Source organism: Columba livia, chromosome 24, assembly GCF_036013475.1.
Source record: "Columba livia isolate bColLiv1 breed racing homer chromosome 24, bColLiv1.pat.W.v2, whole genome shotgun sequence".
Classification (NCBI taxonomy): domain Eukaryota; kingdom Metazoa; phylum Chordata; class Aves; order Columbiformes; family Columbidae; genus Columba; species Columba livia.
The window spans coordinates 1,193,808-1,219,692 of record NC_088625.1 but is presented as its reverse complement, the minus strand read 5'-3'; the positions used below and the strand labels follow the sequence as shown (position 1 = coordinate 1,219,692).

The following is a 25,885-nucleotide window of genomic DNA, read 5'->3' as shown; positions in this document are numbered from 1 at the left end:
TTCCACCAGGTCCTAAGCTGGCAGTAGGGTAGTTAGCAACGGCCTTCATCGAAACACGGGTCGCGTAGTCTGTGGTTCGCTGCCACGCACACGCTGCCGGCATCTGCTGCTCCGAAACGGCGCTGCTTTCAGCTCCGGGAATGCTGGAGAGAAGCGGCGTGTGCCCAGCGATCCCGTGTCGTGAGCAAGCTGGCTTAAAGCAAGGACTCGGAGGATCCGAAATGCAGGTCTGGCAAGGTGCACTTACTTTGCTTGCGCTCTGTGTCCAGAGAGGATTGATCTGACAAAATCTTAGCAATTTCGTTTTAGTTTTCTGTCTTTTGGCAGTGTTTAATGGGATTTACCTCTCCTCCTCACCTTCCTTTCTCTTTCTTTAGCAAGTACTGCTGCCCCCACCTCCCGTATAGCAGAGAGTGAGTATGGTAGAAGATGCTGTTGTTCCATTTTGCTCTGCATGCATCTCCTCACTCAGTGTGGTGCAGTCTGCCTAACATCCTTGGGTGTTTTCTTCTTTTCTCTCTCACTTTCTATATATATATATAAAGATATATATATTTTCTTTTCCCCCTGAGTGAAAACTCAGTCTTCACATAGAGGAGCTACAGATAAGCATAAGTTTGATTTCCAGGACAGAGAGGAGCCACAGGCACTGCCAGGTGTGCCAGGCTCAGAGATCAGGAGATGTGGAGCGGAACCTTGCCCGTGTGAAAGCTGGTGGTTGTCACTGGCCTTTGCCGTTGAGATTTCTGACCCGTTTGTGTTCCATTCTTGCAGACGTGTTGTGGGATGTGCTCAGCTCTTGTGGTATGGAGCTGAATTTCATGAAATCAACTTAGCACAGCAAATAAAGAGTTTAGTTTCTCAGCTAAATAGAGTGGAAAATACTTGTGTGATCAGCAGGGAATGGCTTGTGCTTCCTGTTACTAAGACGCCTTCTGGAGCTGTATAAGAAAACTAATTTCTTTATATTCTACTTCATAATTTTTTTTAAATCTGCATAATCAGGTTTAGGCTGCAAACCACATGAGGGTCTGTCCTGTTCCACCCCGACACCAGCCGCACTGATACCACCATAGGAGGAAAAGAATTCATAGAATCATAGAATGTCTCGAGTTGAAAAAGACACATAAGGATCATTGCATCCAACTCCCTGTCCTTGCAGGACTGCGTAAAACTAAATCATATGGCTAAGGGTGTCATCTAGACGCTCAATGACCTCCAGCAGGCTTGATGCTGTGACCACATCCCTGGGGAGCCTGTTCCAGCGACTGACCCCCCTCTCAGTAAAGAACGTTTTCCTGATGTTCAGTCTGAACTTCCCCTGGGACAGTCTCATTCTGTTTCTTCCTGTCCTGTCGCTGGTCAGCAGAGAGAGGAGATGGGCACCTCCCCGCCTTGAGGAAGGTGTACACTGTCATGAAGTGCCCCCTCGGCTTCCTCTTCTCCAAGCCAAACGAGCCAAGTGACCTCAGCCACTCCTCATAAGTCTTGACTCATACCTTCCACCATCCTGGTTGCCCTCCTCTGGACACACTCTGATAGTTTGATGTCCTTCTTCTCTGTCCTTCTGTCACAGTAATCCTCATGTTGAGTGCCTCTACAGTCTGCTTTGCTCTAGGGACGGGAGTGCTTCGCAGAGTCCCCGGGCTCTTCCCTGTCAGCTTCTCCCAAAGCTGCCTTGTTTCTCAAGGGTGCTCACTCCCTTGGGCTGTTAGATCTGTTTTCCTCCTGTCCGCCTGTACCCTGGCCCTAGTGCGCAGAGCTGAGAAAGAAGAGTCAGTCAAGGTGGCAAGTTCTCATTAGTCCCTGCTCCTTTGTCTTCTACAGTTGGGCAAGAGCCAGCAAGCAGGTGCTGCTGTAGGGGGCCTCCCAGAAACTCCAGTACTTAATGGGCCAGCAATATGTGAACCTAGGCTGCTGTTTGAGCCGAAAGAAGGGAAAAATGCTGTAGCTGTCTCTGAAATTAGATTCAGAGCTTCTCAGCTTTTCAGAATGAAAAGGCATCAGCAGGGGACCCTTGGAGCCGTAACTTGCCGCAGGAGCCACACGGTGCAGGCTGGCTCCCTGCCCCTGGGTGGGGCTGCCCCGGTAGCACAGCTCCCCCAGGGAGGGGGCTGGGAAACAGCTCCCTCCTCGTTAGACTTCCCCTCTTTCCTTTCCATCACCTCTGCCTCTTATAACTTATTTATGTGGTATGCTTCACCTTTACATGTCCTATCTACCCTTCATGTTTCCATAGCAACTCAGCCTCTTGCTGCATCTGAAAGCTCAGAGCCGCCAAGTGAGTAGAAGGCAACTGCTCCCCTTTGCTCCAGAGTGCTGTTTGTTGTGCTGTAGCCCTTCTATCGAGGGAATTAAAGCACTATACTGCGTTATTTTGATGTCTGTTAACCAACAGTTTGGCATTAATGTGTTGTGTGAGCATGTAGCTGTTATCAGAACCCAGCATGGTACCACTCTTCCTCCTCTTCCTGTCATCCTACCAAGCATGTGGTAAAAAGTGGAAATAGAAGATTTGAAAGAAACATAGAGGGGGAGAAAAAAACCTTATAATTTCCAAAAGGAATGTTTCCTTTCACGATTTCCATTAGTGATTTTAGCGCTGAAGCCTGCCCTCGCAAAAGGGACATGGACTAAATAATCTTTGATTGATATTACAACCATGGATGCTGAATGTTGAAAGAAGGTGCAAACGAGGAGGCAGAAAATCTTACAGGACAGAGGACTGTGGGAAGAGGGAGCATCGCCCCATCTCACCACTCGTGTCCTGCCTGCATTGGGATGGGTCTCAGACTTCACAAGAAAATGGGAATGGATCCGGATTCCCTCAGTTCTCGCTCACTACCTTGTTGGTTAGATACCCGTTCCTAGGGAGGCTGGGTCAGGTAAAGAGGTGCTGCTGTGCTGGATCTGAGCAGTCCCAGGACAAATAGCTAAAACTTGATTTGTATGTTAAAGAACAACTTTGCAATGTGTGGTTTAGACCGGCTGTTAGGAGTTCGGTGACACACCATCCTGATACTGAGCAGATGTATCAAGTGTGTGATTTTAATCCCTACTTGTAGGAGATTTATAGCCGATCACATGCCAGTGTAGGAAAGGTGAGCAAATATTGGCACCACAGTCCTGGAAGACGAAGAAAAACACTTAAGGAAGATATAGGTTTACATGGTGCATATGTGTGTTTTGACCAACTAATCATTTCTACAAAGCCAAGCGCTTTTCTTTTGATTGGCAATAATACAAAGGATGTGTTTGTGTGAATATGTTCTTTAAGATAACTACCTGTGTGTTTACCTGTAATGAGTGAGAAATGGTTCATCACTTCTAAGTGGAAAACACCAAAAGCATGAAGTATGTGGTTATTTTGCCGTTTGGGATGGAGAGGACAGTACAGTACACGTTTTTCTTGCTTGGTTGGGGACGTGTGTGTTCCAGGAAGGCGGGGGGTGTTTATTGTTGGGCGGTGAGGCCGAATTTCTTTACAGGTACCTACGTTTGAATTCCGGCTCTTACACTGAGCAGCAGCAGATCCGTCTTGTTGCTGCATCGTTGTCATTTGTGTACACAGTCAATTTATGCAAACGGACACATGTTTTGTATGCTGAGTTGTTCCGCAGCATGTGAATATGCTACATTCAACAGCAGAAAAGGGCGTTGGCACAAGGCAGATGCTCTTATAACTGCATCATTTAATTAGTGATGATGCTGCCGAATGATCCTGTGTCTCACCCTGACCTCACCTCGCTGCTTACATGAATGAAGCCAAGAGCAATTAGAAATTGAGAACTGCTGTGTAGCATCACAAATTCAGGAAAATGGAGAGTGGACCAGTTGGATCCTAACGAAGCTGCCGAGTTTCTTCACTGACTTAAGTGGGTTTTTGACTTTGCGATCAGTAACGTATGGGAGATGTCTATAGTTGCATAAGACATCTAGAAACGTGTCTCTTTGACTTAATCTTGTTAGGTTGCACACGTGAAAAGTTCAGTGTTAGTGGCAGCAACGAAGAGTCGTGCGGTCGGCACACTGTTTCACCTCCTTCAGCAGCCGTTGTCCTCCTCATGCCATCCTTGTCATTCATGTCCAGTGCAGAGCACTTCATCCTCTCCTCGTTGGCAGAGAAAGCCCTTGCACGCGTGAATCGTCAGTGCAATTCATTGTACGTGGCTCACGCCATTCCTTGAATCCGCAAGCGTGGGACGGAGCTTGTGCGCCCCGAGCGATCTCCATCAGTCTGACCAAGCTCTGGTTGCAGCTCTATCATCCAAAGCTTTGTCCTTGGAAACGTGTACGAAAAATAGGTGCTTTTCTCTTTTCCAGCTACTCTCGTTGGTGGTATTTAGGAGACATTTGTTTCCGCGGAAGGGAGAACGCGTCGGTGTGAAATGCCGGGGTTTGCCTTCCTCGAGCTGTGTGGACTGTGACTTTGACCGTTTCACCTCTATTTCCTGGGCTGTTTGTGAATAACAGTGTATTCCCTTTCCTTTCCAGCGGTCTCGTGGATCCCTTCGGCCGCCCGAGTCCTGGCGCACACTCTGCAATAACTCTTGTTCCTTCTCTGGCCGGGTATTAATAAGCAGCGTTGTGGCTGTGCGTGGCACTCACAGGGTCATAACTCAGCGCTTTCTGTGGTTTAATATTCTTATTTCCAGGCAATTTTACTGTCTCCCCAGTGTTTCTGGTATATACTGGCTAATTTAATTTGTTTCTATTTTATTTAGTCTGTAATTCTGTTGTTGATTTTTTTTTTCCCTTGCCCATTGTTTACATCAGTTTTTTAATTTTTTTGTATTTTCCATGTGACCTCCTCCACTTTCCTTTCAACCAATCATGTGCGTGCGTATCATGTGACTTTGTCATGTGGCTTGCATGGTGCTGATGATGTCGTCCACGCTGGTGAACAGAAGGTAAAATACTTTGTTCTGATGGGGTGCCTAGATTTGGGGTGAGGATTCCCCTCCGGTCAGTGACCAGGGACCTCCACGTTCCCTCACTCCAACATCCTCCTACAAGCCTTTAGAAGGTGCTCACCACTGTCTGCACGTGGAGAACTCAACCTCAGTCTCCCACGCTGAGCTTGAATGAACTTGGAGGGGAGAACAACCAACCAACCAACCCAACTACAGAGAACAACAAAGAGACCAAAAAAACCCAACAGGAATCCTGCGGCTCAGTCATTTGCTTCTTGCAGTATCGGAGTCCAACAGTCCGCATTGTAGTGAGGTTCTATAACTCTGGCATTAACACCAACGGCAAACATCCTGTGGCCTTTTGGGGTACCAGTGTGCCAACTACAGACAGCTAGTTGGTGGGAGATTGTGGGTAAGGTGCTCAGATAATGTGAACCCTGGATCTCCCGTTGCGTGAGCAACGTTTCGACCCTCTACATTTATATATATATATATATATATATACACACACACACACACATACACAGTATACGTATTTAGTAGCCTATCAGAAGGATCTGAAATGACTTGTTTCTGAAGTTCAGCCCTTGGTAAGCATGTCCCATTATGATTTAAGAAAGAAGTGTTTCTATCATGAGTAAACCTTAAACACAGCTAGAGCAGGAACTATGCTTCTATAAAGTAGTGTATATAGGCACACAGAGAGTACGTGATGGGAGCTAGACTTCACACAATTTGTACTACCAAACCTGTCCTGCTAGAGCACCTTATTGCTCCCGCACGGCATCTCGGAGCCCGGCGAGGGGTTTAATCAGAACTCGTTTACCGGCAGCAGTTACAGTAGCTGCTGATCTCCATGAAATCAAGAAGCAAATGACTGACCCCTGCAGTTTATGGAGGTGAAATTGGTCTGCAAGTAGAGTGTGTGGCAGTCAAAACAACTTCTGCAATGTTAGAGCTTCACTTAACACTCTGTGCTTAATCTAAGGGGGTGGAGGGAGGGAAACTCCTGCTTTTCTGCTTCCCCAGTGAAACGAGTGATTTAGAAAACCAGGAAGCAATTGGCTCTTCTCAGTCTGTGAGTTCCGAAATGACCGATTGTCTTGGGCCACCACCAGGAAGGGACTTAGGCTGGGGTTTGCCAGGAAAACAGAACTAACACCAGTAACTTCCCACAGGACTACGTGCATGGAGGCAGCCCCTGTTCCCCTGGTCTCTCCCCTCTCTGGTCGAAATCCAGGAGGACTGGAGACCTGGTTGTCTCGTTTTTGCATGTTCTTCTGGTTTCGTTCCTTATTCTGATCGTTGATGTTTGCTTCTCTTGTGTGCATTCTGCAGACCCCCTACCTGTTCTTTCTCACCCGTGTGTGTTTACCACTTGTGTAGACTTTCCACGCTGTAGGTCACAATCTAGTCCTATTTACATGATGTTCAAAAATTGCAGAAATCAGCTACTTCTTTGGTGTGTTACAGAAATTACCAGGGATTGCAGTTGTGTTCTGTAAGCAGAGCAAGGATGCAGGACCTTTCTTCGGTGCCAGCTGTGCATGGATTTAACTCATAGTCTGAAGTGCCGCAGTTGTCTGGTAGCAATTTGAGCTGCTTTTCAGAGCTGGCAGACGGAACACATTTGATGGGAGCAGAGACGACATGATAATGGTCTGTGTTATCTGCACCTTTGGGGTCCAGCACCCGTCCAGTGCTCTGCGACCTGGGAAAATCTGTGCTAGTTCACACCACCTCAGGTTCTCGCTACAGCTGCATCCAGTCCGGTGCTTGTGGTACACACTGGAAACCGGATAGCTAAAACCAGTTAACTTCTGAAATCCAACTGCATCAGACTGCTATTAGATCAAGGAAGCACTTGAATATAAATTAAACAAAGATGAGGGGATACCAGGAAACATTTTTGTGCTTATTGGTGCAAATGGCTCCGCATTCTTTAGGGACTGCACATTGTATGGGTGGAATGGGCAGATTTCTGCAATGCCTCCGTGTGAATGGGAGATCCCCAGGCATGTTGCACACCTTGGTAATGCACTCTTGCTTTTCAGCCCCATCCTGTAGGGCGGATGCATGTTCTGTGAGCATGAGCTTCTTCTCTAACCTCCTGACAACCACCTTTTCTCTTCAGCTACTGACACTTTGACTCATTAGAGAGATGCTGATCCTGCTGGACTAAACTTTACCCGCTAAACAACTTCTTCCTTTGTTTGAAACTACACACTAACCCGGTTTTATTTTTACAGCCCTGTATCTGGATTACATCTGCCTGCCTAAGATAAATTCAATGCCATGTATTTATGGAGGGAAAACTAAAGTATTCCCCAGCAGGGCTTGCGCTGCTGCACCTTTGTGTTCTCAATGTACTGTCACTGCGGAACCTGCCGCAAGGTGGAAAACAGCTCTGGAGTGTGCGGCTTGTGCCGTGGCAGTCTTGTAACGGGGTACCGGCAGAGGCAAGGGTTTGGAAAATACAGCATGGTTAAAGCTATTATTTCCCTCTTTACATGTTTAAGAGAAGTGACTATGGTGTGAAATACAAATGTATGTATCTCACATTCAAGAGCTCTGTGTATCCATGGGTTGAAATGACCTCCTTGGAACGGTTGGTGCGTTAGAGCATGTGTTAGCTGCAAGACAATCGAATTAATCTTGAATTACTGTTTCAGCCTAGGTGTTGCAGTTTTCTCATTCTTTGCAGGAGAAAGGGGGTGGGAAACGGCTTCAAATTACTTCTGAAGATTAACTTTGAAAGATATTGGCAAATTAACCTTTCTCTGGCCAGTCGGAAATGCAAGTGCTCTGTTAGTGGCTGTGGATACAAATCCAGACAGAACAGATCTAGAATTGAGAGTGTTTTTGGGGCTGAAAGCAGCTCCTGTAAATTCCCATGACTGATGTTATCTTTCAAAGTTGATCTTAATGCCACTACTGGCTTGTTATTTCCTTTCCGTTTTAGTACAATGCCACAGAACTGGGTCTCTTTAAACGTCCTATTCTAGGCAGCAGCCCGAGCTTTTGGAAAGTCACAGAAGTTATTTCAGTGTCCTGGCTTTGTTCTTATCTGGTTACATTCAGGCTCTTAAGCCATAAATGTCGCCATTTCAGGGTTTGGTATTGGTCTCTTTGGGATATACTCGAATTGGCTCATGTTTTAATTGTATTTCCCACACTTTGGTGCATCTCTGAGCATGCTCCAGAAAGCCAGAGGTGCTCTAGCAGAACAGCAAAGTGCGTTGGGCCTTACAAACCTGTGCGAACGTTTGGGAGTGTATTTAGATTCACCCTGCGTTTCGCATTGTCTGTCGTATCCTCTGTATGTAAATTTCCTGCAGTCGGCTCTACATGAGCTGTTCACCATTTAGATAAATAAATAGAAATACTTCCCAAGTGCATATGATACACAGAACTGTGGGTCAACAGAGGTGTAGGGTTTTTTTGCCCCACTGTAATTGTTATATAAAATATCTGTAGGAATTAGGACCCTGTAACGAGACCAACCAGCAGAGTGCAATTAATCTATGGGGTCTGCTGGAATTGCCAACTGCAGCTGATCTCTAAGTTTTAACTTACAAATAATGGCAGTGTTGGCTTTGCTCAAATTACCCATGAAGAAATCAGGCAGAACAGCTTCCAGAGAACAGCAGCTCAAGTGTCCAAAGCCCAGAAAGCTTGGCTTAAGCGTCACATCTTAACATCACAGAGCTGATACTGAAGAAGTCAGTAAGTGCTGTAAAATGACCTAGTAAGCTTCGCCGAGGTTTATGATGAATTTTGTCAAGTCTTACTGACTTTGATTAGCATTTAAACTCTTGGGACACTTCAGGGCTGTGGAAACAATGGCTCCAGCCTCGGATGGGCATTGGCATAGAGGAGCATAAGCCTTTCTCGCCTGTATGTAAAACAGAGCAAAGCGAGTGTCCAGGCACTGACAAAGGTGTCGTGATCTGAGCTCTCTTGTGCTCTAGTCACTTTTGAAATGGGAGGCCGGTGCTCCTTTATCATATAAGTTCTTCTGCTAATTTGACACTGATGTTGTTGGGGACAAGGGGTTATTTGGTTGGTTTCTTTTTGCACAAAACCAAGTAGGTAGGTACTAATGCCTCTTGCATAGTAAATTCACAGGCTGTCCGAGCTCTTCAGAACCAATCGATCCCTGGGGTCAAATGAGAGCGGGAGGGGAAAGCACGGCTCTTGAGCAATGTGCTGCGGCGTTTATGAACGGGCGGGGAGATGTAAATATGTAATCGGACAACCTGAGGGTTTGGCTTTTATTAGGAGAGGTGTCGTAGGAAAGGTGCAGGAAGGAAGTTCCTGAGTTGGGATTGGGGAACCATCCTCTGCAGGTTGTGTGTGCAGAGTTTGGAGGAATTGGCCAGAAAACCAAAACCTCAGCTGTAGATGTGAGAGGGTGTGGTGGTAAATCATCGTGCAAATGAGAGTTCGGTTTTCTGCTGATGTCAGGGATGCAAACTGGGGAAGATTTGTATCCTAGAGACACTCTGCCCTCCGTGTCTGGGTCACAGTGAGGCCGATATCCCGGCAAATGGCTGTAATGAAGTATTTTTCTGATTTTCATTAGTACATTCCCTAATTTTAAACATAAATCCCCCATTGTTTCAGGGGAACCCAGCGCGCCCAAGCTGGAAGGTCAGATGGGAGAAGATGGAAACTCCATTAAAGTGAATGTTATCAAGCAGGATGATGGCGGCTCCCCAATTAGACACTATCTGATCAAATACAAAGCTGTAAGTATGACTGACGCTCAAGCCTGGTTTGTAGCTGGCCTCTCGTAGGCGGGCCAGTATGGGAATATATGCTAAGTAGATTGGTGGAAGGGTATAGGGTATGAGACGTGACATGCACAGAAGCCACATACAAAATCTATGTCTCGTTTTCTTTCCCTTCATTTGACTGTAAAAGATTATTTCTCCATGCTGTCTTCTGTAGAACTGTGAGCATGTGGTAATTACACGCGTTTAGTATTATTTCATTTCAAAAACTTCTGAGGTGGGATTGCCAGCAACAATACAAACAGCTGGGGACCACAGGTTCATAGTGTAGAGCATTGTCCACCTTCAGACATGTATCTAATCATAACTGTCCCGTGGTCATTGAAACTGCTGTATTTGATTGAGTACCTTCGGTACCTAATTATTCTGCAGATTATTGATATTCAATGCAGTCAGTGTAGACAGGGATAAAGTGACAAATGCTATTGGAAGCAGTTCCCCTTTGGGCCTAACTTATTCATCTCTTATGGTAGATTAGCCAGGACTGCCAAATACATGATTCTCCAAGCAAATCATCTAGCCCTAGTCTTGGGAAGGAACATCTCTGTGATCAGCAGTTAGTATCGTTGTAAGCTGAACGTGGCCCTGTTTTGTGTTAGGTGGTAGTTCACGTGATAGGAAAATCGGGAGAAAAAATGGTGGCAAAGATGAGAGGAAGATTCTGAGTAGGAAGATTCTGTTCAGTGTCTCTTGTCCCCTCCGTCCCTCGATCAGCTGAGGAGCATGTGCTCGTGTAGGGCGCTCCCCGGTTCCCATTCGGTGCTTGGCCGTTGCCGTGTTCCCAAAGCCGGCCGCTGACGTTGTGCTCTGTGTTTGCGTCCCCGCTGCCCTGCAGAAGCATTCCTCAGAGTGGAAGCCAGAGATCAGGATTCCCTCCGGCAGCGACCACGTCATGCTCAAGTCCCTGGACTGGAACGCGGAGTATGAGGTTTACGTGATAGCTGAAAACCAGCAAGGGAAATCCAAACCGGCTCACTACGCGTTCCGCACGTCTGCTCAGCCTACAGCCATCCCAGGTACAGCAGTCACAAGCTTTAGCATTGTTTTCTGCTTACAATTAATGCAACAGTGCTGCATCCTTTAATGTGCCTGAGTAACCCTGACAACTTGCTTGCTTAAAGCCATTATCACAATTGGTTACCCATCCAAAGCTTAGTTTTTGCCGTGTACATACCTGTACTGTAGTCCGTGTTACAGTATGTACCGCATTAGCAGAACACTGGTGGGAACGCTACACGAGAAGCCTCGTCTGGCTGTTTATGAGGAATGTCGGCTTTTTGAATGAGGATAACAGGATTGCTAGATGAGAAAAGCTGCAGATAGAAAATGCTTTCTGAAACGGAGAGTAGGATTCCCGTTTTAAACTAAAGCAAAAGAGACCTGTCAGATCTCCGGGACGATGCTTTTCACAATGCAGATCTCCATTCCCAATCCGCTTTGGGCTTGCTCACTGCTCGTTTGCCCATCCAGCTCGGCCTTTGGGGAAATAAAGGCATAAGGAGTTTGCTGGTGGTTGGAAAGAGAGGGGGTTAAATCTTTCTCTGAAGGTTTTTTTATTAAATAAGATGGAGTACAGTATTTTTAAAACAGTATTTGTAAAACAGCACTGTTTTAATGTCGTGTAGAGCATTAGGGAAAAGTAAATAAATAGCATGAGAATGCTGCTGGAAACTCTCGTTTCAGCCAGGCTGTACTTGTTAGCGTGCTTAACAAGCAAGATGGAAGTACAAATGCTATAAAAGCAAGGTAGGGATTTAGCAGATTGCTGGAAGGTGTTGAAAGGACAGTAGTATTGCTTTTCTGCACATATATTAAAATAACAGTCCAAACCAAACAAAACCTCAGGGATGAAATTGCTGGACTTGTAAACTGAAGCTCTGGTTGGTTAAAGGCAGATGGATGAGCTTTAGAGCTGATGGGTCAGTCAGTCTAAGCCCTCACCGCACAGGCAGCGTTGAGCACGTTCATGGCAAGGTTGGTGCTGGCGGTCCGTGTTGAAGGGAGCGGTTTGGTTCCGTTCTGCGTTCTGGATTGCTGGCTTAGCCTCGTGTTGTTCCTCAGAACGACTGGGGGTTTTCCTCAGTGCGGCTCTTGCACTGGGGGTCCAGCCCCCGCGCCCGCTCCTCTCCGTGCGGAGGAAACACCCGGGACCCCGTGCGGTTTGCACGCTGAAACTCCATTTGATTAAGCCAGATAATGGCGTTGAGCATAAAAATGAGTGACCTAGATGGCTGGGATTGAAAAACGTGTATGGTAGGGGGAAGATGAGGGTAGCGAGGAGGGAAATGTGACAAAACAGAGATTGGGATGCGTGTTTGAACAGGGCTGTAGTTTTGGGTGGAAGGGCCCCAGTAACTCATTAAGCAACTTACTCTCTGATTCTCATTTTCAACAGCTCTAATACTTACTACCCTCACGTATTTGAAGGACAACCGTGACTGCTGTGGCAGGACAGAGTGAGGGTAATTTGGCAGAATGCCGTATTTCAGTTCAGACTGAAGAGTCAAATGCTGTAGGCTGGAAACAGCAGGCGCTGGTTCCCTCTGCACTGTGACACGTCTGCTCAGGGACACTTGCAAGTTCCTTCGCACTCCTTCGTGTGCAACCGTCGTTGCCTTCCTGTGCTGATATTCCCTTTTAGCTTTTGTTACGTGTCCGATGGGACAACAAGCAACTTGGGACAGCTGGAGTGTCTTTGCACAGGTGTATTAGCAAATCTGGAGAATGCTGTCGCCTTTGGAATACAGTGTTCGTACTGTACTCCATGGCAATGGGAGCAGCAAGGAGCCCGGGTGCCACCGAACCCATGAAATCCAACAGTAACATGGGCGGGGACCCTCTGAAAATGGACATTAAAAAGAAAAAAGGTGCCCAGCTTGTTATCACAGGTGTAACTTTGGCTTCACCAAAATTATTCCTCAGTCTGCCGTGAGGCATAGGAGGAATCAGTATTGGGGGCTGCCACTCGAATGTGCGCTTGGCAATGTCAGGAGCCCGTGGGAACGCGCTCGTTCTGGAGGTTTGCGGCAGGATCGACCCAGCAGAGGACGCGGTTGGTTCTCGGTGCGCTCTGCTGCCCCGGGCAGTGAAACCGCTGCTGGCTGTGCTGCAGTTGGGACCCTGTTTCTCCAGATCTTTCCCCTTTTGTGGGGGACTTTGGTTTCTATTAGACCTCCCGAGGTGTTTCCAGGCGCTTTGGTTCCCTCAGCTGATCCCCAAACCAATTATGTTGGGGAAAATATTTCCCAAGCGCAGGCAACATGCAGACCCGAGGCCTCCAGTGAAATGGGGGCAAGTATGCTGAAGCGCGGTAGGGAGGAGGCTCTGTGTATGTACTTTAGCATCTCTTGTTGTTTTCATGGCATTTAGCTTTTACATTTTGATTTCAAAATGAGCTACACAGGAGGAGTCAGAGTCAGTGCCTCTAACGTGGCATTGCTCTGCTTGACAGTAATAGCTAGGAATTGCCTGCAGAAAAAGTCTATTTATTATGGAGAGTCCTTTGTTACCATCCCTTGTACAGTGTCCTTAAAGTGGTTGGAAAGATAAGGGTGTTATTTTCAGTAATAATAATTGCATTAGAGTAGCTTACAAGCAGCCGGAAGGCTGCATGGAAGAGTCAGTCCTGTATTCTTGAGACCTTCTTGTTTCTTTGGTGTTTTAGTCACCTGCTTCTGTTATCCAGGTCCTTGGTACAAGAGGCTTTGGGGGAGGACTTGGACAGGCGGGTAGATTGTCTGCTGCACAAAAGTGTTGTCCTTTCAAATACCAGATAACCGTTCTCTCGTGCTTCTTGCTGAGCTTTCTGTTCCATCATTTTTAATCCCATTTGCTTGCGAACCCCCTAAACCCTGACTTGGACCCCGCTCCGTGGCTTTGGACGTTGCTGAGCTTCTGAACCGGCCCTTTTGTCGGCGTGAATGTGCTAATGCTCTTCTTTAACCTTTAGCCATTTTAATTTACGAAATCAAATAAACCTTTGATTCTTATGTTTTCTATATTTATGACCTAATTTTTTTATCTATTTTTCTCTCTTTCTTTCTTTTTCTTCCTCGTCCTTCCCCCCCCTCCTCCCCGTACTCCTTTCCCTGTCTGTCGTCATACATGTCACCTTGGATCTCACGGGAAACATCCACGCTTGCCACATGCACCAAATTTGTTTTTAAACAACCATCTTTTCCCTCCTGGGAACCATTGTCTGGCGCCTGCAGCGACCCTGGGAAGCCCATCAACGTCGTCCTCCTTTGTCTCATTGCTTCTCTCTGCAGTGACTCTGCTTTTACTCTGTTAGAAACTCGAAATAAAATAAAGCAATATTTGCTAGTGAGAGGCCCGGGTCCCACCGAGGTGTGGAGCGATACCTTTGCTACAGAGGATCAGTTCAGAGAGAAAACAAGAATTCTTTAATTTGAAAGAGTCGCTATTTTGTAACAAGGAAAAAGGGTTTAAGCCAAGTTTTTTCTCTTTAACATTTTTTTGTTACTTGTCATGAATTTGCCCGTTTTAATGGATGTAAAGAAATCTTTTTGCCGTTATTTGCGTGCAGCTTTTCATCAGCGGAAGGTGTGCAACGCTCAAAGCCTTTTGCTGCTTTTCACTGGTTCCTCTGCACATCTGGTGCTGATCACCACTGTATTGTGCAAAAGGTTTCTAAAGCCCCGTCCACAAATCTAAACCCACAGACTGTAAAAAGAGAAAGAAGATTTGTCCGAGATAATCCCACTGGTGGCTCGAATGTCTCTGTGGGCTTATGCGTGTGATTGCCAATCTGTGGCCGCGAGGAGGTTTCCCCGATGTGGCGGTCTGAGTGCGAACATCTGTGGGAATGACGCTGAAGAGATTTCCTTATTTCTTATTTACGGGGTCGAATCCCTGCGACTTCATTGGCCCCTTGTGTGCGGTCAAGTATCTCATGACCCGTGGTGGATCTGGGGCATAATAGAGCCCATGGGCATGAACATTTGCAATGGATGCTTGTCTAACATTTTCTGGTTTTCTGCTACTGTATTATCAATTTCATTGAGAGATCCCTTTTCTTGCCATTTTAACAGAGAATATTAGCTTTTATCAAGTTCCCTGACCAGCTAAAGTATCATTATTATTATTACTGACCATTAACAATATTCACGGTTAACTGTGCATGTGACACTACCAGACAGGATTAATCCAGGGTGGAAATTGATGCAACATAATCCACCTTTGTTACCGAGATCTGTGTATTGCATTTCCTTGAACAAATTTTAGTTGACTTCCTTCCTTTTCTCTTGTTCTTCCTTAAAAAACAAAAACCAAACCTAAAAACCTGTGCCCCTCGTGAATTGTCTGTGATGGCAAATCCATTGGGCTCTGACACTAAAAACAGGTGTTGCTCTCCCCCTGTGTCTCTTTCTCTGTGGGGCTGATGTTGCCAAGGATGAAACTGCTGCCGGAGTGGTTGAACGGTCTGTTCAGAGCGTCTCAAATAGGAGCAGTTGTCTGCAATGGGATTAACCTTCCTAACAAAACTCTGATGGGGCAACCACGAAACTCTGCCGTCTATCTTGTCTAACTATGCATTTTGTGCTCTGCACATAAATCTGCTCTGTTTATCCAGACCTTGTTCATTATGACTTGTGAGCTGCTTTTCTGTCGAAATTATAAATGAAAACTTTGTGCAGGTGTTGCACGCAAAAGCATCTGGATTTCTTTTAAAAACCCCTCACCTCCACTGTTTTAGAGTATAAAGAATTTGTTAGATCTCTTGAGCTTACACCTTAGTCTTACTGCAGTACAGCAAGAGTACTAAACAGTACTAAAATGAGTACAAAAAGAGTACTTAAAAATAGTACTAAAAGTACTCTTTGAGTACTAAAAGAGTACTAAAGAGTACTAAAAACTTGTGTGACCTGTTTATTAAGTTGAGCCGTAGATCTGCTATCAGTTCATGTTGTGGGTTTCCCCTTATCCACAGACAGAGTTTACGAGCTGAGGTTCAGGTATATCTCACACTCATAGAGTTTGGGTAAGATCTTTTTAATAACCGTAACCTTACCTAGTGTTGTGTGGAGAGAGAGCAGCACCTCTGCAGGCCGTCCTTGCTATTCCTGGAGCGGTTTCCAGCGCACACATGCAGCTTTGCCAGCACGTGTTCCCCAGGAACAGTCACACGTACAGGCAGGCTGGAACCCCAACCCTTGGAAAAGGTGTTTCCGTGTGTGTGATGAGCTGCGGAGCCTGGTAGGATCTCCCACGGCCCGTGGGATTCCAGCCACTCCGCCCCACAGAATCCCAGAATGTGAGGGGTTGAAGGGCCCTGGAAAGCTCATCCAGTGCAATCCCCCCATGGAGCAGGAACACCCAGATGAGGTTACACAGGAAGGTGTCCAGGCGGGTTGGAATGTCTGCACAGAAGGAGACTCCACAACCCCCTGGGCAGCCTGGGCCAGGCTCTGCCACCCTCACCCCCAACAAGTTTCTTCTCCCATTTAAGCGGAACCTCCTGTGTTCCTGTTTGCACCCATTGCCCCTTGTCCTGTCACTGGTTGTCACCAGAAGAGCCTGGCTCCATCCTCCTGACACTCCCCCTTTCCATCTTGATCCCCAGGAATGAGTCCCCCCTCAGTCTCCTCTTGTCCAGCTCCAGAGCCCCAGCTCCCTCAGCCTTTCCTCACATGGGAGATGCTCCACTCCCTGCAGCATCTGTTGTTAAGTGTCTACATATTTTCAAAGATGTTTGTCAAAGCGTTACTTTGCCTTCATTTTAGAGGAGGGCTGTGTCTGATAATGTTCTGCTCCACCAGGATCAGTTGCAGTTGTTCATCCCTCCTAGTTTCTGCTAGATAAACAGCAGTTTGTGGAGCCCTCCCGCTCTTCACAGTCTGGTTTACTTCTGAAGAGAGTTTCCTCATTACACCAATGGAAGTATGATTCCTCGTAGCCCTGGTAACAGCAAAAGGGAGTTGTAAGAAAGCTTCTCGTCAGGTTGAATGTGCTCTGGATCAGGCCAGAGGCGTTCACCGTCTATTTCCCACGTCAGCTCTCGCTGGGGATATACGTGTACTCTCATACACCGAGCATCAGCAGCTGATGCTCGACCTCCTTATTTATACACTGCATTTTTTAGGCCCCAGCAAACTCATTAGGGATATTAAATGTCTAAATATTAGTTTGTTTAAATACGACATAAATTTAGCTACAGGATGGAGTGAATAGTTCTGAAAATATTCGTAGATCAATTTAATCTAATCAAATATGCCAGCCTGTGAAACTGAATAATATGCTACATGCTTCCTGCATTTTATAGCAACAGCAGAATCCCTTTACAAAATATATAAAGAAGAAAGAAACGCAGCACCAACAGGCTCCAAGTTCATGAGGTCTTTAAGGATTCTTGTATTATTCTTCCTTATTGCTGGTCTCTGAAAGATTTAGAATATCAATTCGTGTGATGAATTAGAATTTATAAGATGAGAGCTAGTCTAAGAGATTGGAAAGTTACCGAAAATTGCAGGGCTTTCTTACTAAATCAGGTAACGACCTTGGCCCAGTTTTATGATCTGAAACATCGGATCTGAGAATACACAAAAGCAAGGGCGTTCCTCTGGGGTTTGCCCGTGTTCTCCCGTCTCCACGCTCCGCTTCCTGCGGGCTCTCCTGGCACAGGCGCTGGAGCCCCCGGCGCGGAGCCGGGAGGAGAATGGCTGGGAAGGGAGGGAGGAACCCGTTCTGGAGGGAGGAACCAGGAGGGAAGGCTTGTACCTGTTCGGCGGCTCTCTGTTGGGTGGTTACAGAGAACAGGGGGGGCTTTTTGTAGCTATCATAGCAGAAATGGGATCTTTGGGAGCAGTGAAGGTGATTTCTATTCAACTGTATCTGGCGAAGAAAGATATGACATTTACTTTTATTTGGGGATTTCTGTTAAAATTTCCTGTGTTATTCCTAGCCTAAGCTCATCCGTCCTCTGTTTCTGGATTTTGAATCTTGTTGCATCTTTGCTTGAATAAAGTGCCTTTACTGGTTGTACTATTCTGCTCTATACAGGGATACAATGACCTCATTAATCCCCGCACGTTTCTTTTTTTAACTTACGTTGACTGACTTTCCCAAGTCATTTTTTTAACTCTTCAACCGCGACTGTGAGATTTCCCTGAATCGTCACCTTCCCCGGTGTCTCCTCTGAACGTCTTTCCCTCGTTAGTCACGCTGATGCCGAAGACAGCGGTATTGTTTCATTTCCAGCCCCTTGCATCCCTGTTCATACATGTGCCTTGGTGTTGCCACAAGTGAAATGGTAACAAGCTGGCCCAGGATCCCATGGGAATGCCCGAACCTTTTGATCACAGCACAGCAAACCGACTCCTGCACAGGGAAGAAATTGGTTCCTAACGGGTTTGCGGTTTTTGCAGTTCACGTGGGCCATGTGCAGTGCCTCACAAAAGAGATGTGGGCGATATGTGAGGCTATTGATGCGGTTTATGCCACAGATAATACCCTTAAGGGGCTTATAGCTGATACTGACAGGTCTTGTAAAAGCTGGTGGGGAGAGGAAGAAGAGAGTAGGACTGTGATTTGAGTGGAATTTTCCAGAGGGTATCTTCTAGCACATGAGAAAATTCCATCTGTCCCAGGGCTGTTTTGTCTCACTCCAGCTCTGGTGACTGAGATGAGGTGTATTTTGCAGGCACAACAAGGAGCTGTTATCCTGTAATCCTGTCTCTGATACTCCCCTCACTGCACCTAAACCAGCCTGCCAAGTAGCTCGTTCACAGACAGATGATGTAGATGAAAGATTGACATGTTTTTAGCTTTTTCTCCAGGAGCTGGTGTGAACAAGAACGTGTTAATTATTGAATACTCTACACGAGAATCCTGAATACGTTAGAAGAGGAAAAATGCATGACATCCTCACTCCCTGATTAATTAATTTAATTATGCAGCTTGCTGCATGGTGCTGGCAGGCGTCTGGTCTGTAGCACAAACGTTCTGCTGGGCGTTTAAAGGACTTGTGATAGAAGTGTCGGGTGCTGTCCTTGTGTCCGGCTGGCAGAGCCGAAGTCGCCCTGCAGCCCAGACGCCGCCTTCGCCTTGGGGAGGCGGTGGAGGGAAGCAGGAGCCCTCCAGACCTCCAGCTGGGTTCATGCTGCACTAGAAGAGGTTGCTGTGGTCTGCGTTCCAGGCCTTGATCCGATAGGGATGGGAAAAGCCCCGTTAGGTCCAAGTCAATCTGTCTTTTCAAGCAGATTGCCCCAAATATCTTTATCCTAAAGTATTGGTTATAACACAAGGCTGCTAGAGAGAGAGAATGCACCTTCTGTAAGTTACCCACGCTTACAACCTAAGCATAGCCAAATTTGAGCCATCACTAGCCCCAACTCGCCTTTTAACTAAAACGCCTTCTTCTTTTTTTGGTCTCTAAAGCCAGCACTAGCCCTACATCAGGCCTTGGGACTGCTGCCATTGTAGGCATTCTCATTGTTATCTTTGTGCTGCTCCTGGTGGCTGTGGATGTCACCTGCTACTTCCTGAACAAGTGTGGTCTCCTGATGTGCATTGCGGTCAACTTGTGCGGCAAATCCGGCCCCGGAGCCAAGGGCAAAGACATGGAGGAGGGCAAGGCCGCCTTCTCGTGAGTACTGTCACGGCTTATGTTGCTCCTTCTGTTGATCGGTGTGTCCCTTCAACAACTCTAGAGAAGAAGCTGGTTCAGGCAGTTCTGGGTTCCTCAGCTCCGATGGGAAGGGACTGAAAAGATCTGGGGCCACGCTGGGTTAGCTTTATATTCCAGGAAGGGAGTTGTTCAGCTGTTTCTCTGGGGTTTTGTCCTGTTCCTGTTAGTAGCCATCAAATGGCTGGCCCAAATGCTGGATGTCGTGGTGGTCTTCCGTGCTGTAGGTAATAACTGGAAGGGGGAGCGACAAAAAGAAGTGATCTGCTGTTTAGTCCAGTCTGTTTCTGTCATTCACTATTGACATTTGCAGCATGTGTTTGCAGGAGGATACCCAGTGCGAAAGGGAAGCAATCTGCATGTCATTCCCTTGTTACAGGAAAGATGAGTCCAAGGAGCCCATTGTGGAGGTGCGGACTGAAGAGGAGCGGACCCCCAACCACGACGGAGGGAAACACACAGAGCCCAACGAGACCACCCCGCTGACAGAGCCAGAGTACGTTGGCATGGGTCGATCTTAGCACGGGTTGTTCAGCCTGGAGAAGAGAAGGCTCCGAGGAGACCTTATAGCAGCCATGCAGTACACAAAGGGTGTCTACGAGAAAGCTGGAGAGGGACTTTTTACAAGGGTGTGTAGTGAGAGGAGAAGGGAGAAAGGCTTTAAACTGACAGAGGGTAGACTTAGATTAGCTATAGGGAAGAAACTCTTCACGCTGTGAGGGTGGTGAGGCCCTGGCACAGGCTGCCCGCAGTTGTGGATGCCTGGAAGTGTTCAGGACCATGTTGGACGGGGCTTGGAGCAAGCTGGTCTAGTGCAAGGTGTCCCTGCCCACGGCAGGGGGATGGAACTAGATTATCTTTAGCATTCCTTCCAGCACAAACCATTCTATGTTTCATTATGCGTGTGTGTGAGAAAAATAATTCTGTTCTGTGTGGTTTGATGAAGGCCTTAGACTTGCAGGGAAAGGGACGGGGCCAAGACGAGGGACTGGATACAGGGGTAGCACTGGACTTTGTTGCGTGTTGACAGATGGCACAGGGCTGCAAGCTCAGGGAACTGGTAGAAAGCTTCCTTGTGAGGTGAGGTGGAAGAGGCCAAGAGGTAAGTTAGGCTAAAAGAGAAGAGTCTCTGTAAGTTGGCAGCGTTACTGTTGGCTGAGACTTAACCCAAAATCTGTGTGAGCAAGCCAGTCCTGAGGGATGTGTCCTCTTTACTCTCTTTCTCTTCCTAGTTGTCCTTCAGGCATCCTAGCCAGTCCTTGCTACCCTTCGCACATCTGACCTCCGAAAGGGTTCTGCTCCTGCGAGCACCTCTTTGTGTTGTGTGTGTTGTCCCCACGTGCCGTGCCGCTGCTGTGCCACCCGCCTGCCTTCTCACTCTTACACTCTGCTCCCTGTTCCCCTGCCGTCGTTTACGGGCTTCATTGTCTCTATTTCTCTTCTACTCCTGTCCCGTTCACAGGCACCCCGCCGATACCGCAGCTACCGTTGAGGACATGCTGCCTTCTGTAACCACGGGCACCACTAACTCTGACACTGTCACTGAAACCTTTGCCACTGCTCAGAACAGCCCCACCAGTGAGACCACTACGCTGACCTCCAGTATGGCCCTGCCAGCTGCGGCCATTCCCGACTCAAACTCCATGTCGCCTGGCCAGGCTACTCCAGCCAAAGGGGCCTCAGTCTCCTCACCACCACCCTCCTCCACCCCCAAAGTGGCCCCCCTCGTTGATCTCAGCGATACCCCAAGCTCTGCTGTAGCTACTAACAATTTGTCTTCAAGTGTCCTGTCCAACCAAGGCGCAGTGCTCAGCCCCAGCGCTGTTGCAAACGTGGCCGAGGCCTCCAAAGTGGCGGCTGGTAACAAGCCAGCTGCCTCAAGCCCTGCAAACCTCACTAGCCCTCCAGCTCCATCAGAGCCCAAGCAGGAGGTCTCCAGCACCAAGAGCCCTGAAAAAGAAGCTGTGCAGCCCAGTACAGTGAAGAGCCCAACAGAGACAACCAAGAACCCGAGCAATCTGAAGAGCGAGGCTGCTTCAGGCAGCACCGCAAACCCCTCCCAGAACGAGGACTTTAAAATGGACGAAGGGGCCTTCAAGACACCAGACATTGATCTTGCAAAGGATGTTTTTGCAGCTCTTGGCACTACTACTCCTCCCAGTGTGGCTAGCGGGCAGGCTCACGAGCTGGCTTCATCCGCTGCAGACAGCTCTGTACCCGCTGCACCTGCAAAGACCGAGTATGGCTGCCTTTAATCTTGTGTTGTTGTGTGCTCTGTCTCTTGTGCACTGGTGCTTGTGCTGTGTTCTTGTTGGATGTTCTTGTAACTAATCTCATTGTTTCCTTAGCAAACTAACTCACCTTGAACCAACTAAATAGGACGTGGCTTTAAAGGTCCAGGAGGAAAGCAGGGTAGGCTATGCCAGCGAAGCAAAGACAAACCCAGGAATTTATCATAAAAGTGTTATTCTTTAGACTTTTATGCAGCTTTGTCTATTATGGGTTAGTCTTTTATGGGAAACAGGGCAGTTTGATGCAGAGGAAGCGCTGAGTTCCTGCAGTTCAGCGAGCACAGTGACCCAAATTGGGTTTCCTAACAGAGCAGAACTTATTTCAGCATAAGGCAGGGCAGGAACTAGTGCCACGTGAAACCGTAGAAGCGCGGTACCTCTGGTTTATCCCTAAACTGGCAAAAGGGTATGGCAACGTGTCTGTGGCATGTACGTGAATTCTTGGTACGGCGGGATGCAGAGCTGGGTTCTTCTGCCGCTCCAGCCCCCTTCTTTGACCCGTGCTGCCCCATCCCTTGGGGCAAATCAGTGTTGCAGCCACAGGCGGCTCTACAAAGGCAAATATTTGCTCGTTTCCAGAAACACAATCCCTATCACTAGCTCAGCAGTTCGGTCTGTATTTCTCTGTCTCTAAACGGTGCCGTTTTGGTGGTTCTTCCTCAGGAAAACCCCAGTAGAAGACAAATCCGAAGCGCAAGCGACGGACACGAAGACACCTCCCGCGGAAGTGAAGACGGTTCCCAATGAAGCCACACAAACAAACGGCAACGAGAGCAAAGCATGATCAGCGCCAGGTGGAAACGAGTGACAGAACAACTTCACCCAAGCATTTAAAACACAAAACACAACACCCATCTCGTTCTTCTCGTGTCTGTTGCCTTTTTTTAAAAAACAAACAAAACAGGAAATGCATAAATGGGGGGGCGGGGGGCATCTCTCTTTTGCTTTTCTTTTGTTCTTTTTCTTTTTCTTTTTTTTTGTTTTAAAAGATTTCTAGAAAAGTTCTATCTGTTGTGCACTTGCTTTTAAAAAGTAATGCATTTTAAAACCGGGGTTAAACCCAGCACCAAATCAGGGCTTAGCTGACCCTGTATATATTCCAATAGAACAAAATTGCAAATACCATTTGCAACGTGATTGGGACACTCAAAATCAACTAGTCCTAGAGAAATAAATAACCCCTGTTGTTTCCTTCATTAGTATAGCAGATATAGCTGCTGTATCGCTTGGTACAGCTGGTACTTAATGAACAAAGTCCACAATTTATTTTTATACTTTTCAGTCGAGTTTGAACTATGTAAAGCCTCATAAATAAGTTATAATTTCTGTTCACCTTGTATTTGTTCAGTATGCAAAGTGTCCTGAGCTCTTTGTGACTGAATTCCGTTCTCCACGTTAGGCATTGCTTTGGGTTTTATCGTTGTTTTTAGGAAGAATGCCAAAATAGCAGCTGTGGGGGGGATATATTTCGATTTGCAGTATTCAGACTCTACATTTCTTTAAATTTTATGTTAATTTTGCCAACTTTTGTTCTTTCCAGTGTTTACAGTTGACATTTTTTTAACTTTTTTTTGTGTTTAAATGTATGTGTAAAATAGCTGCCTTTTTTTAAAGAGAAGTAAATACGGTCTCTAGATCCTAGGGTAGAGCATGCTTGCTTGGCAAAGGGAGACATTTGAAACCATGGATGTTTACAGTAGTTGTTTCCCCTTTATCTTTTCTTAATTATTGTTCTTATTATTATTATAATTATTATTATTATTTCTTACTGGAGTAAGAAGAGAAGTAACGCTGGGGTTTGCGTGGGTTTCTGTGGGCGGGTGGGGGTATCCAAACCACTTGTCACCAATCAAGGTCTTTATCCAGCAACCCCCAGAAACACATTAACTTGGAATGAGAGAGTTGCTGGTGAGAGTCCTTCTATTCTTAAATTTACCACGAGTTTAAGTCCCTTGCTGGACCTGGGCCTGACTGCATAAGAGAAATATCATCTCTGCTTTTTTAGGACATTCTCCCCTTTCCTTCATGGACCCCTCCTGGAGCTTTGCGAAGCAGAAGGGAGATTGTACAGTTAGGGCTGGTCTGGTCTCATCTCAGATGTTTGATTGTATCAATTCCTCCTTAGTATGTCAGTAAATACGATTTCTTTTGACCCTAGAAGTCTTAATTAAAGGCAAAACCTTTTTGCACGAGGGTGCTTGGCAGTGTGCAGGACCCGTCCTGCAAAGCCCCATCAGCACTGGGACCAGATGGTCCTTGTAGGTCCCTTCCAACTGAACTGTTGTGTCCCATCGCTTGAGCTCGTCCTGTGCAGGGACAGGAGTTGGACACAATGGTCCTTGGGGGTCCCTTCCAACTGAACTGTTGTGTCCCATCGCTTGAGCTCGTCCTGTGCAGGGACAGGAGTTGGACACGATGGTCCTTGGGGGTCCCATCCAACTGATTCTGCTCTGCAGAATCAAACCCATGAAACGAAGAACAAGTGCTTGGAAGTCAACGCCAAGACTCCCGTTGATTTCACTTGTCTTTGCATCGTGTCTGTAACAGTTGGGAAAGGGGGCTGATGTAGTACATCTGTTATCATTGTGAACGGGGGAGGTTATAATTGGGAGTCATGGAGTAACACTGAGATTTTGGGGTGAAAAGAAAGGAGGCTTGAGCAGAAGGAAGGCAGAGGTATATAGAGGAAGACCAGCCCATTGTATAGAGATGTTCCTTCTGTTGGGCTTTTGCTTTTGTTTTCGTTTGGGTTTTTTTTCTCTGTTTTATTTTCGTTGGGTTTGTTTTCTGTTTTAATTCTACTTTAGATCTGCAAGCTTGTGCACTGTGGGTGCGTGACTATTTTAGTGTGAAATGTGTTTTTCGTCATAGTATTGAAATAATAAAAGCTTCAACATAGATTGGATGTGGAAGGTGTAGCGATAGTTCAGATTAAACAAATCAGGAGGAAAAACAAAGAAGAGAACAACTCTTAGAAGGAACAGAAGCCTTTAAATGACAAATCAAACCAAGCTGAGTGTGGCATCCATTCCGTTGTGCTAAGGCGATGAGCAGAGGGATGATGAGGGTAGGGGCAGACTGCAGGTTGGCTCGGGTACGTTGAGCCCCATTTATCGGTGTATCATTCTGAGTATGCAGTCCTCTTACAGTGGCATCACATCACTTCAAACTGTGAACAATAACGGTCTTGTCACTTGCTGAGTGTGCGGGTTTTTCCTTAGCTCCTGGGATGCGAATGGGGGATGGCTGGATACGCAGGCATAGGCACGCGTGCAGTACCCATCCTGCGCAGGATGTCAGGGCACTATGGGTCCGTCCTCGTCCTTCCAAGCCTCGTGTCCAGTTTGGCCCTTGCATGACCCATCACAGCAGTACCAGTGTGACTACGGGTAGTTCGGCCCGTGGTGCCTGGGATTTTTGTTTTCTAAAGAATCAACCCATGAAATACGGTACAAAACGCTACCATGGTGTGTCCATGGCTGGGGAGAGGAGGGGCAGGCAGCGTGTGCCTCCACTCCTGTGGCTGAGCACCATTCCAAGGCATTGCCGGAACCCTAGGAGTGCCCATCCGGCTCCTTTTCGATGCCCTTGCGACACCTCCCGATACTCAGAGATCAATTCCGAGAGAGGTTTTATACTTGGCCTCAATGGCGAATAATTTATTTTAATGTAGAAGTTCCCCATTTCCAAGGTAGTTTAGACTTCGTTGCTTTGTTTAAACCTTTGAAGAGGGACCAACCTGATGCCGTTTATGCTGTATATGTTTATATATGTATCCATACCATACATATATATCTATATGGCAATGTAGACTGATCAGCTTCTAGTTGTGGAGTGACTACATTTCATGCTGCCGCATACGTAAAGATGATAATAGTGCATCCAGTTGTTCGGCTTTTAGAGTGGGATTTTATTTTCACACTTTTCTATGGAGCCTTCAGACCCCAGGTTTTCACACTAGGCTGTTTTGACAGTTGTTCTCGGAGCTGCCATTGCCATCCTCACCCAGCGTTCCCCACTTTGGGGCCTTCCATCTTGTTAGAAAAAAAGACAAAAACAACAACAAAAAATCAAAAAAAAAAAAAAAAGAAAACAGAAAATCTTTTTACCAAGTGAAACATCGATTCCACCTTTATTCCCATTCTCACTGGTGTAAATACTGATACTAACTGAGGATTTTGACTTTGCATTCTGTCAGAATACTGTGTTCAAATAAAAATTACAAAAAACCAAGCTCATGCA

General features: G+C 46.7%; 1 protein-coding gene across 18 annotated transcripts in view; it reads left to right on the top strand.

Moving 5' to 3' along the window:
• Positions 1-25,876, top strand: part of NCAM1 (neural cell adhesion molecule 1) — an 83,739-nt gene extending 57,863 nt beyond the window's left edge. For 9 of the 18 annotated variants that reach the window (XM_065040222.1, XM_065040225.1, XM_065040223.1 and 6 more), the window contains 6 exons: positions 9,540-9,664; positions 10,545-10,725; positions 19,106-19,313; positions 19,732-19,848; positions 20,815-21,591; positions 22,307-25,876. In XM_065040222.1, coding sequence (XP_064896294.1) covers positions 9,540-9,664; positions 10,545-10,725; positions 19,106-19,313; positions 19,732-19,848; positions 20,815-21,591; positions 22,307-22,427 — 1,529 coding nt within the window. In that variant the 3' untranslated portion in view covers positions 22,428-25,876. Of the gene's footprint in view, positions 1-377; positions 414-2,239; positions 2,282-2,683; positions 2,687-9,539; positions 9,665-10,544; positions 10,726-13,920; positions 15,385-19,105; positions 19,314-19,731; positions 19,849-20,814; positions 21,592-22,306 lie in introns of those variants that run through there. The other 9 variants (XM_065040228.1, XM_065040227.1, XM_065040231.1 and 6 more) reach the window with 7 other exon arrangements.
• The last annotated feature ends 9 nt before the right edge of the window (positions 25,877-25,885 follow it).